We start from the raw sequence: 13,352 nt of genomic DNA on the forward strand, positions 1-13,352 counted from the left end.
CTTAGACAGTAGATTCAAGAATGTGATAGACGCATCTTTCATCATTCTCATCACTATCAGTTAAGAACATAACAGATGCCTCCTAGATCACACTGATGGTCCATTTGGTCCAGCATCATGTTCCATAAAATGGCCAACCAGTTGCCCCTCTGGCAACAAAAACATGGCAGAGAAACCCAGGTCTTCTCTTGATGTTTCTACCCAGCCCAGGAATAATTCAGAAGTTTACTGCATGTGAATATGGAGTTACCATGACTTTAGTTACCATGCCTAGTAGGTCCTCATGGACTTTTCCTCCATGAACCAGTTTATGTACAGTCGATGCTTGTGGTCATCACTATATCCATTAGCAGTTACATTCCGCAATCTTTCTTATCCCTAGTGCAAACCAACCTTGTATCTTTTCCTCTGTGCAATTTTCACCTTCCTTGCGCCAAATGCATGCATATTCAAAATATCAGGATTGTACATTATGAGTATAAGTGATGCCCATTGTATGTATAATCACAATATAAACTGTATATATTTTATTAATGACTAGCAGCAAAGCCCATTGTGGGAGAAAATGCAATGGGCTCTAGGAAAAGGAGGGCAAGCAAGCATTTTCCCTTGTTTGATGTTTGGGGGTGGGGAACAGCACTGGGGCATGTGGGTAAGTTTGAGAGGCATCGGGCAGTGAGGGGGAGCTTTACTGAGGCACGGGAGAGCTGGCCAATCGCTGTGCAGGACTTACAGGGCTTGGCTGCAAATGAGTCCTGCGCAGCGATTTGCTGGGGGTTCGTCGTCAGGACATTAAAAACTTTAGACAGTTATAGGTTGGGATGAGTAAAAGAAGCAGGTGAATATTCAACAACACCAGTGGGTTGAAAAATGTGGGCTGGGCTGAAAAGGTTGGTGATATTAAAAAAAAAAGAACTTGTCCATTTCTTCAATAGGCATCCACTCTAGGAAAAACATAGTCTTAATAATATTAATAGCAACCCCATCATGATAACGTTAGCAATGTTTGAAAGGGGGTGATCTGCAATAGTGAATTTCAGAGGTCGCTCCTGAACTCATTAAGAACTGAACCACAACTCCAGTGAAACTCTCTCGTTTTATTCTCCTTTACCTTGCCAACGAATAATTAGTGAGTGAAAGGCGACTAATTTGAGCATGAAATAAGGAAAATATTTTAGTGTTAATATTCATACAATACTAAAGTTTGAAAGAGAGTGCTGAGAGAGGCAAATTTCAGACTTCACCCGCTGAACTCGTTAGAAACTGAGCCAAAACTCTTGCAAGGACACCTCATTCTGGTATGTTCTACCTTTCCACCAAATAAGCTCCAAATTGGTGAATGATAGGTGACTAATTTTAAAGCGTCTATCAACCCCTTTGACACAACCTGTTTAACAAGCAGTTGCTCATTACCCTAAAAAAAAATTTAAAAAGAGAGAAAGGAACCCTTGTCCACTAAACTCGGTGCCAGATTTTGACATTTCTTTTGGCACTGAAAATAGGTAGTCAGAAATAACTTGAGCCAAGACAGGATAAAACAGGGCAGGTGGAGCATCCATCAACCCCCCTCCCCCCAAGACACAACCCGTTTAACTACATAAAACACCACAAAATAAAATACCACAAATCTAACCTCTGCTCAGGCGTCTATACTCTCGAGATTGTGATCTTTGGCCGGTTGACACTATTCTAATCAGGTGGAACCAGTAATAGGTCTTTCAAAATTGATACTGGCACAACTCTGAAGCCTAATGGGAGACAGCAAGTTACTGTCACAGTTTGGAAATCGGAGGCTCTCGGAAGCATCAGATGGAAACCAACTTTTCAGGCTTTGTCTTAATGGCGTCACTCGAGCCAACTGTTTTCGTGGAGGCCGTTTGGCTAGTTCCCTCATATCCTGCCAGCATTTTCCACATCTGTCTGATATTTGTATTTATACCTCGAGCAGCACCGGCTATTATCCTGCTTCAGTTTTCAGGACACAAATATTTCTGCAATAGACACACAGTTTATTACAAAACGCTTTAATCATGAGAATATTCATTTTTGCCCCTCCAGCTTCCTGGCAATCCTGCCCTTCATTGCATCACAAATCGTTGTGTCTCTGAGGTTTGGGCAAAGTTTGGGAACCATTTCCCCCCCTTGTTATTAAAAAAAAAATTATCCTAGATTATTATCTGGTTCGTAAAAGACAGGGAGAAATCAAAGGTGAAAGTAGGGATGTTTTAAAAGTTAGTTCTGTAAAAGGGAATTCGGTACTCTCAGTCTGTCCCCCGAAGATTGCTGCGGTCAGCAAATAAAAATCTGCTAGGGATCCCTGGTCAGAAAGATGTCCGCTAGCCTCAGCCAGGGCTAGGGCTTTCTTAGAAATGCGCTCAGAAATTCGCACTAGAGGAAGTCTCTTTTCTCATTCTCTTCAAGGAAAATTCCAGGCATTGCTCCAAAATGATGGAAGTGGACTAGAGAGGAAGCACCATTTGAGTAAAGAGGAATTCATGCTTGGTTTACAGCAGTGGTTCTCAAACTTTTAGGGGGTGCCCTTCCCCCCGGCTCCCAGGACACATCCCTAGTGCCCCCCACACACACATACAAACCCACACCACTTTTCTTGGTATTAGATCTACTGCAAATTTAAAACAATGAGGGGAGGGTTGTTTTCCCCTTTTTTAAAATGGGGCTGTTTGCCTTGGCTACTTCCCCTCCCCCCCCCCCCCCCCGGGGCTACACACCAAGGAGAGTGTTGCTCTTGTAAAAAAACTTACCTTGCAGAGCAGGGCCATGGGGATCTTTGCCTTGGCCGGGGCTACACACCAAGGAGAGTGTTGCTCTTTAAAACTTACCTGCAGAGCAGGCCATGTAAATCTTTGCCTTGGCCCGCCCACTCACAAGCATCTACACAGCAAGAGGATGTTGCTGCTTTTCCTTTAAAACTCTCCAGGCACCATACAGCAGGGATGGAAAGTCCTTTGTCCTGCCAGCTGGCCCAGGAATCCGTGTACTGCACCCCTCACCCCACTGTTCCAAAATTCTCTGCCCCCCCCCATCACCCTAAAGTTCCTCTATGCCCCCCTGATGTTTCCATACTGTCCACTTTGGGAATTCCTAGTTTGCAGGGACCTGAAATGGTCTATCCTGCGCTCTCTGCTTCCCAATGCCTTGTTGACCCTCTGTTAACCTGTTTACTTTCGATGGCACTCAGCCACAGAACCCAAGTCTAGTTGATTTCAAAAGGGGATTAACTGCACCTGTAAAAATGGCTCGATTGTAAATCAGCCAGGGATGGTTTCGGAGAGAAATAAAGACTTTGACAGCTGCCTGCAGCCCCCTGTATGATCTGTTGTTCGTTGGGTCACAACCCACTTTGCAGTGGTTCTAGGAAATAACATGTTGAAAAACTGAATGTGCAGTCCCCCTTTCCTGAGCCAAATGCTGTTCCAGCTTGGGAAAGTGGTAGGAGGAAGTAGGAGCAACCAGAATCGGGGCCCTGTGGCACTTCTAGGCATTCCCAAAATTTGTGTGGTCTTTACCAGAGAGATTTGGGGGGTTCCTAGAGTGTTGCAGGTAACTGTGACATCATTTCCACATTATCCAGGGAAGTGATGTCACAACACATGCAATGCTGTTCTTTTAAGTGTTCCGACCCACAAACATTCCTGCCAGTTTTAGACACTGGGTGGCAACCCTGTTGCCACTAATACCATACAACATGAACCAGACAATTTTTTTAAAAAGGGAAGCAGAATCTTCTGCTAATAAGACTGGCTTGTAAATTCTCTGATTTTGCAAGGTCAAATAGTACTTGGAAACTCAATCCGAGAGCTTGTTTTCATCCTCACATATTTTAATTGTATAAATCTGTCTACCACGTTTCCTCATCCAATACACACAGAAAGCAAGAACAAAATTTAGTAAGCCATAGATTTGATTTCATTATCTTTGAACAGGAAAGCTTTGAAAACGTAAACCTTCCTCATTAGCTCAATAAGCGTTTTTATTTTTATCTTTTTTCAGAAAAAGGGAGTCCGGGCAACTGATACAGAACTTGAGAAGTTAATTGAATTATCCAATTAAACGAAGGCAGGAGACAGGGCCGGGCAGGCCAAAAAAAACAGGAGGGAAGGAAACTCCCTCCATTTCTGCATGGCAACATATGTTCCAAGTCAGCAATTTCCTCAGAGAGAGAGAGAGAGAGAGAGCTCAATCTGTCCCTCTCCTGTTAAAATTATTATTTGGAGTCACTCAAAAGAGCTGTAAACTGTTCCTTCCCACCACTCCAAGACAGATGAGTATTCTTTCGGTTCAGACCAATTATTTGGACAGTCAATGCTATAACCCAGTTTTGTAAATAGGGATACAAAATATGGAGTTTGTCATGTGTAGTAATTACAAAGTAGAACTACAGAAATCTGTGTTATCATCTCCACTCTGTGAACCGTTGAGGATAGAATCATAGAGTTTCTTGGACACTGGATAGATAGAGGTGACACTGAGAGTAGAATCATAGAGCTGGAAGAGACTACAAGGGACATCCATTCCAACCCCCTGCCGTGCAGGAACACACAATCAAAGCACTACTGACATATGATCATCCAGCCTCTGTTTAAAAACCTCCAAAGAAGGAGACTCCACCACCTTCCAAGGCAGTGTATTCCACTATCAAACAGCCCTTATCATCAGGAAGTAGATTGACCACTAACTTGATACAACAGGGCACCATTGAAGTCTTTATGGATAACATCAGAGTAAACTGGCCATTAACTGAGTTGAAACCTTAGGGTTGCCAATGGACATTTTAAAGGTGTTCTAATACTTACAGCAACAATGTGAGGGAGGTCCATTTAGTCATTGCACTATTGGAGTTGAGGACTATCCAAGAAAGTGTGGTTTGCCTTGAGACCCGTCATGCCCCAGGGTGTCTCATGAAAGAACATGATGCTGCCACTTTTTTTGAAGCTAAACAGCATTGTGGCTGATCAGGTTTGAATGTGAGACCTAGCTGAAACCTCCCTGCCCCCATGTCTGCCAAAGTTCCATGAAGGAAGAAAGGTGGCGTTATCCTCATAAATAAGTAGCCAAGGGCTGGTCCACGTGTGGATCGAAAAACCCACAAATAAGGGCCAGCCACAGCTACAAAGGTCTGTTCAGAAGACCCTTATTTTGTTTTTTAAATGAGGGGCAGAAAACCTCAGGTAGTAAGGAAGATATCTGAACGAGAGCAAAAACACAAAGCAGAACTGAGTTTAAATACAGAAATTTAAGGGAAGGAGCTAACAGGAGGGTGGGGAAGGAAGAAAAGGGAGCGAGAGGTAAGAGAAATAGAGCCAGACTTGGGTGGAGGCTGGGAGATCAGGGGACAGCAGGGGAATGTGATCATATCCAGCCCCACAGATATAAAGTTCATTGTAAGGGTGAGACTTTAGGTCAGTGGTGGCGAACCTATGGCATGGGTGCCAGAGGTGGCACTCAGAGCCCTCTCTGTGGGCACGCGCAAGCAGAGTGCCCCCCCCCCCAACACATCTAGGCTGGCCTGGGCCGCTGGGCTCAATTATTAGCTTTAAACCTAAGACCTAGTTTTAGGGAAGCAGTGTAAGTAACCCTGTTAAGCGCTGTTAAACCCTACTAATTTTCATGCGAAGAACTAAAGCGCGATCCTTTACCTGGGAGTAAGCTTGGTTGCTGGCAATGGGACTTGCTTCTGAGTAAACCCTGCTAGGGTCGTGATTCACCTGTTGGAAGAGTTGCACAGTTGCTTCAAAGCAAAGCCACCGACTACCACCAAACTTATTCCTCAGTAACGCATACCTCAGAGCCAATCGTTTTTTCTAAACTAAAACCTAAGTATTCAGGTTAAATTGCCATGTTGGCACTTTGCGATAAATAAGTGGGTTTGGGGTTCCAATTTGGGCACTCAGTCTCGAAAAGGTTCGCCATCACTCCTTTAGGTCTTTCTAATTCCTAAGCCGGTTTCATAGCCAGTGTGAACTGGAACGGTCTTCCATACATTTCTACATGGACTGTTATCATGGTGGTGGAACGTGCCATTAAGTCACAGCTGCCTTACGGCAACCCCGGCAAAGGTGTCAAACTCGTGGCCCTCCAGATGTTATGGACTACAGTTCCCATCACCCCCTGCCAGCATGAGCAATTAGCCATGCTGGCAGGGGATGATGGGAACTGTAGTCCATAACATCTGGAGGGCCGCGAGTTTGACACCTGTGCCGTAGGGTTTTCAAGGCAAGAGACATTTGGAGGTGGTTTGCCATTGCCTACTTCCGTCTGTCGGAGAGAGTTCTGAGAGAACTGTGACTAGCCAGCAGGCTTCACATGGAGGAAAGGGGAATCGAACTTGGTTCTCTAGATCAGAGTCTGCGTGCTCTTAACCACTGCACCACGCTGGTTCTCACATATCGTACCATCAATTCATTTTTCAATTTCTTCCCTGCTAATTCTCATCTTGGCTAATAGTTTTCGTGTCCTGTCACTCTGCGCTGAGAGGAGTTATGCACTCGAAGGTGCTGTCTGAAAGCGTTGTCTGTCTCTTGCTTCTTGACGGCATTTCCAAAACGACACCAAGCCATCTTTCGAACTGCTGCAGCTCCATGATGAAAAGGAATTAGCAGAACAAACCACTTTAAGGCCGTTGAATCTGCGGCAGTGAGGTTCACGTCAGCCCCCTCCTACTCCTCCTTTGTCTTTGGTCTGTCTAATGTCTCCTTGGCTTATTAATACCATTTGCTTTGATGGTACTTAAACACTTGGCAACAGAATCCAGATGTTTGATGCTTTGATTGCCAAAAAGAAGAAGAAGAAGCCCTCTTATTCTCTGGAAATGTTCTTTCTAGTTTTAATTGGTGCTTTTGCTTCTTTGAGAGAGTGTGTGTGTTTTTAAAAAAAAGTCCTAGCAATTATAATTTTTATTGGTTCAATTCAACTTTTCTGGAGTTTAATCTTTGAAACAAATTCATTCATGCATAGACACCCATATCTTTGGCTTCCTTGGCATTATACTTCAGAGGAAGTGTGGCAACTGGGGTGGAACTCCGGGTACTTTACATATCAGAAGTTTTCAGGTTCCATCCCTGGTCTCACCAGATAAAGGATGTCAAATTGCAGGCAAACAGAAAAAGAAGGAAGACAAGCTCAATAAAACACAGATTCATAGGCTTATGAATTATTAGGAAAGGCAATGCTCCAGCATACTCCAAACTCTATAGTTTTGCCATAGACTCTAGAGTGTCATGCAAATGCTAGAGCATCATCCCAATATGCAGTGGCGTACCGCCCATTGGGCAAAGTGGGCAACTGCCCAAGGCGCAGAAATTGTTAGTCACGTGGGGGTGCCTGATTTCTAAGCTCTGCTCATTCTGGCTAAGCCCCGCCCACTGTGGATGGTGGCCCACAAGCCATCAGAGGCAGAACAGGAGGATGGGGAGCTCCGCCTCCGGTGAACTTGGGCTGCTGGGGCCGTCCAGGAAGGGTGAGTGCCACAGCCAGGCTGATCCGCCCATGGGGGGCATCAAACTCAGGTTTTGCCCAGGGCACCAGTTTGCCTAGGTATGCCACTGCCAATATGCTAATGTCACTTCTGATTCACACAAAAAAGTCATGCAATAATGCTGGAGGGGGCATTGATTTCCCTCCCCATTTACTCTGGCCCCTTCCGCACTCGCAAAATAATGCGTTTTCAAACCACTTTCACAACTGTTTGCAAGTGGATTTTGCTATTCCGCACAGCTTCAAAGAGCACTGAAAGCAATTTGAAAGTGCATTATTCTGCATGTGCGGAACGAGCCCCTGTTCTTTTATATTTTGTTTGCCACCCTGTATATTAGGTTAATAATGGAAAGGTGGGATTTAAAAAAAAACCCCTCTAAATAAAGTACAGGGAAACAGCGATCTCATGTTGGTTGCCCAGTTGCCTCCTTCCACTCTAACTTTCCTTGGATCGAACTTGTTTCCATTTTCCATTAAAGAAAAAGACTTGTGTCTGAAGTAAATAAGCCGATGACATAACCATCTCGCACCTTCACTAATTCAGATGAAACTCTGCAGAACCCTCCTGGTGCTTACGTGGATCAGGGTGATCACTTGCAGAATCTGACAAGCGGACACAAACCATACCCCTGTTCCCGCCACCCCCTTCAGCTGCACCACTTGAAATCCTGGAGCCTGGCAGGTGGACACTTCAGAAGCGTATGAAGTTAGCCAATTAAAAAACCCAGGCGATATATAACATTTGCTGTGCCAAAGAAAGCACTTTGGGGCCGCGCTGAATTATGGACACTGCTGATCGTACTGTTACAGTAAGAACTTATGTCAGTGTTTCCATTATTGGTGCTTAATTACCACCTCGTCCCCACCCTGAAGCTTGGGTTTATTATGGAACTGTAGCCGCCTTTAGACACACTGTGCGCAAAAAGCAGGAAACGATGTGCTCTGCACTAGGGCAAGTCGAAAAGCAGTGTGTGGCACAACGCAATTCCCTACCGAAACACTGCACAACCAAGGTAAGGAAGTGGTTGCCTTAGATTACAACTTTCTGATGAGGAGTAAAATTCTTTTTTGGGGTGCCCTAGCCACATAATTAGTGTGTATCAGGTGCCCTCCGAAATATCTCCTTCAACATTTCACTAGTGATAATAGGAGAACTTTTCAGATGCTCCAACCACCATCCGTAGATCCTTCCAATGCACATGGTTGCCATGTTGCACTTTGAACGCCTCTTGAGAAAACAAAGTAATTCACTTCTATAGCACATCCATACAACCAACAAGAGATGCTATCCATCGGCTGGTGATTGATAGGAGGGGGCATGGCGGAATAAAGTTGTGCCAATGGTGCAATGTCACTTCTGGAATCAACCCAGAAGTGATGCTATTGTGTTAGGCTGACTCTCTAGGGGCGATTCCGCACATGAGTAAAATAGGTTCGACCCATTTCCCTGAGAAGGGTACTAACCTAGGTCGTAGTCATTGTTGTTCCCCACTGCAACCAGCTTGATCCCAGCTCAGAGGGCGGGATCATCCTGTGCCTCTTTGCCGCTCCGTTCTGATTGGCTACTGTTCTACGGCCATGCTCCATCTATCCCCACACATGTTATTAAAAAAACTGCCAAAGGAATGGAGGGACGAAGGTGGCATTTTTTGATTGGCCAGCTGTATGCATGCCCGAAACACTAAGCTGTGATTGGCTGAATGGGGGACTCCTGGCACCAGAGATTCTGCACTTTACTGGAATCGAGCTGAGTTCGAGCGTGGTTCCCTGAAAAAGTAGTAGTTCCCAACTGGAGTCGGAAATTTGACCATTACACGGGGTGAAGCTGATACAAAACCACGTCGATCCCAGTGGTTGTGCGGAACACTTAGGTCAAACGCAGCTCGAACTTAGGTTGATAACGCAAGTGCGGAATCGACCTAGGACACATATATCCCTGGCTATGGTTTTACCATAGCATTTGGGGGGAATCTTAGAACATCGTGGTGATGTGATGATGTCACTTCCAGGTTTACACTGGAAGTGACTTTTCTCCTCGTTACCCCTCCTCCACTGTGCCAAGTGGCAGTTGAAACAGAAGGCAGATGGCAGGAGGTTTTCCATCTCAGCAGGTGACCTGGTAAGGTTACTGCCAACTTAAATTTGATGAGCAGTTGTTCTCTGTTCCCAGAAAATCCTGGAAACTGTTGTCCTTTGAAAAGAGGGGAAAGGGCTAGGGATTTCCAACTATTTTTATTATCTGCATCAAATTCCTTGGGGGGAGATGACAAGAATGGAATAAAACTGATAGAAGTTTGTACCAAAGACTCAAAGAATTTCCTGATAATACACAGAGTTATGAACAATGGCTCTGCATATTTATTTCCAACTTCCACAAAAGGAAATCCTTAACGATGGTAGAGATATACCATAAATAATCACATTGGTGAAAAGAGTTCTGGAACAATATTTTAGTTGGCCAAGACTTCTATTTTGGAAAGACAGAAATTAGCAGTTTAGGAGCAATGGCTCTATTTCTCTTTTCGTATTATTTTACAATAAAAAAACTAATTTCAGGCTATCATTCGGAATAGTGTTTTTCACACTTATGGATGGGCAAATGTTTATTATGCACAGCAGAAGTGGTTGAGTCTCTGGCTCATTCCGCACATGCAGAATAATGCACTTTCAAACTGCTTTCAGTGCTCTTTGAAGCTGTGCGGAATGGCAAAATCCACTTGCAAACAGATGTGAAAGTGGTTTGAAAACGCATTATTTTGTGCGTACGGAAGGGGCCTCTGCTGCACATTCTCCTGGACTGTGGGCTCTATTCTGAGATTAGAAGGCTTACTGCTGAACCTTGGATACATCACTATGGCTATTTAAATCGCTCTGTTGCCAATGAAATCTTCATTATTAAATTACTGTTGAAAGATAAAAGACCTACCGTGGCTTCTGATGTAGCAAAATTCTGTTTTTATAGCCTCAAAGGAGTGCTTTGTTGAATAAGGATTATGTTAATGTTATTTGATAATGTATGAAGTTATGTAACATAACATTTAGTATTTGCTTGTGCTGAATGTTGGGATGACGATGTATGTATATTTGGTCATTGACCGTAAATAAAGACTTACTTACTTATTCCTTTTTCTACTGTGTGCAGTTATTCCTGCATGCGTTTTTACTTTTTTAAAAAATGCTGTCCAAATGCCGTAGCAAATAAAAGTAATGTTTATATGTTGATTGTTTTATGCTGTGACCCACCCTGAGCCCTATAGGGATAGGGCGGGATATAAATTTAAATAAATAAATAAAGTAAAGCACACAAATAGTGTAAATTTGGATGTGGGTTCTAAAGTAGCTTCAGACTGGTAGACGGAGGGGATACCTCATGCAGGCTGACCAGGGGTGAGATTCCAATAATTTAACAACCGGTTCCAGGGGTGGGATTCAAATAATTTAACAACTAGTTGTTTACAAGCACCGTTTTTAACAACCGGTTCTGCCGAAGTGGCGCGAACCGGCTGAATCCCACCGCTGAGGCTGACTATGTGGCATCCATACAGAAAGACTGTAACACGCACTACTTTGCAAAGTTATCAGTCACCACAGAGTGTGTGTACCCAAATTTTGACAGCAACATTTTGACATCAAAATTACACCAGCTTTGATTTAATTCCGTCCTTTCCCAGTTTGTTGTTGGGCCCAGTTTAGATTCCTTATTTTGATTTGTGATCATGGTGTCTCCCCTGCCAGGTAAGTATTTTGATTTTGATTTGTGAAGCTCTAAGCAACATATTTATTTATTTTTCATTTGTCCTCTGCTTTTCTGCTTAATGGGGACCTAAAGTGACATATCTCTCATATAGTGGAAGACCACCTCTCTAGATATTTTGCTTTTCACTGCCACATAACAGACCAGTGGGGGACAATGGAGGGGTTCATTGGCATTTAACCATGGAGTTTGGGGTAGATTGTCCTGGCACAAACATGTCCAGTTTTCCATCGAAAGTAATATCATGCATTGGAGAAACAACAATGCAGTTTCCCCCATCGTAACCCAAACAGTCCCCACAGATTTCCAGCCATGACTGGTACCTCCAGTGGTGAGATCCAAAAATTTTAGTAACAGGTTCCCTCGCCAGCCCCTCCTCAGCACAGAGGCGTACCTAGGCAAACCTGAGCCCTGGGCAAAACCTGAGTTGGATGCCCCCCCAATGGGCAGCCACCCCACCACGACCCCCCCAAATTTTTTTGGACCAGGTCATTTCTAAATCATCATCACATTATAGAAAATGCCCCAACTCACAAATCTGAACACAGCAATAGTGAAACACACAGGTTCTTTGATAGAGACTGGTGAGATAAAAGGTACGAAAGGCTGAGAATCAATGAATTGCAGTACCTGAAAGGGATTAACCCAGTTCAGGGAGTTACATTATTAGTCGCAATTGCTATACGGAACCTTCACGTTCAAAGGCAGTATGCCTTTCGGGGAGGCGAGGGCGTGGAGATGGAAAAGCGGACCCATTAGTAACCCCCTCTCGGCACACACAAATAATTAGTAACCCACTCTCGGGAACTGGCGAGAACCTGCTGGATCCCACCTCCGGGTACCTCTGATTTTGGTTCTGTGAACGGATTTATCTTTGATTTTATTTGCTTTCTAAAACTTTTTTTTAGATGTTTTGTTCACTTTGTATTTAATTGGAGAAGGCGAGGGATAATATTTTACTAAATAAATAAATACACGGCATCATGCTGGTCGGTAAACCATTTAGTGAATGTCAGAAGTATCCACAAGTCATACAAAAGCGAGTGCTTCTAGAACATTCCACTTTCATATCGTTGACAAGGATAACAGCCAAAATGAGAACACGGGCAGGGGGTGGAGGGTAGGGAAATGAGACAGAAATGGTATCTTCGACCACTATAAGAAAATAGTTTAGTATAATGGTTTTAATTTGGATCGTTTTACAGGATTCATCCCCATGTCACATCAAAACGGAGCCTGCTGGGAAATTCAGAGAGGCTGTGGTAAATAATGCTCTCTTGACAGTTTGTCTTGACGTCTTTTAGTCCTTCTCTTCTCCATGCGTAATAACATAAACAAGGTTTTTGTAGTCAAGGTTACCAGAGGGATCAGGAGGAAAAGCAGTAAAAGTCTGTTTGACCTGAGAAATAAGTAGGAAATAAAAGTTTAAAAGTACAGGATGCAGGGAAAGAACAAACTAATTTCCCCTTGGACACACGGACTCCTCGGCAAGTCCAGGTCCTTGAGGATTTGAGCCATTGTTCACACTAGAAAATAATGTTTCTGTTGAGTTAGAGAGCATAACATGTGAATATTGATGAATTAAAAATATTTACATTCCACCTTTCCTTTTGGGCTCAAGGCAGCTTACAAATCCAAAATTTAAAAGATAACCATTTTTTAAAAAACTCTTCTTCCCTGCACTGTTTTTTGGATCCTAAGTGGACCTGGGTAGAGCTGCCACCTTCCAGGTAGACCAATCCAAAATAAATAAAAATTGCACTCAAAGGCTTGGTAGCAATAGCCTTACAGTGACAGTGACAGTCAGGGCTAATATAGGCAGCTAACCTGCAAAGTCTCCTCACTAAGTAGAATGTTTACGATCATGCATCACACAGTAAAAACGGAGAAACACATAAATATGTGTTCACAATAATAATACATAAGAAAAGACAATAACAGTATGAATAAACATAAACATTTCCCACTCTCCGGAACTCACCACACTCTCAGATCTGAGATTGTCAGTGGTTTCTGAAAACTCCCAAAGTGCGACTTTTCCAGGGAAAGTGAGGGGAATCGACATGCATTTTGCTTCCTTCGAGTTTTTTTGCTCCTCCTGGCT

The 13,352-nt window shown here is 43.6% G+C and overlaps 1 protein-coding gene across 2 annotated transcripts in view; it reads right to left on the bottom strand.

The window, feature by feature from the left end:
- Nucleotides 1–12,237: 12,237 nt before the first annotated feature.
- MYL10 (myosin light chain 10) overlaps nucleotides 12,238–13,352 on the bottom strand; it is a 58,584-nt gene continuing 57,469 nt past the window's right edge. For both annotated transcript variants that reach the window (XM_048519077.1, XM_048519076.1), the window contains exon 7: nucleotides 12,238–12,647. In XM_048519077.1, the coding sequence (XP_048375034.1) occupies nucleotides 12,549–12,647 (99 nt within the window). In that variant the 3' untranslated portion in view covers nucleotides 12,238–12,548. The remainder of the gene's footprint in view (nucleotides 12,648–13,352) is intronic.

This window comes from Sphaerodactylus townsendi, linkage group LG16 (assembly GCF_021028975.2).
Source record: "Sphaerodactylus townsendi isolate TG3544 linkage group LG16, MPM_Stown_v2.3, whole genome shotgun sequence".
In the NCBI taxonomy this organism is placed as follows: Eukaryota; Metazoa; Chordata; class Lepidosauria; order Squamata; family Sphaerodactylidae; genus Sphaerodactylus; species Sphaerodactylus townsendi.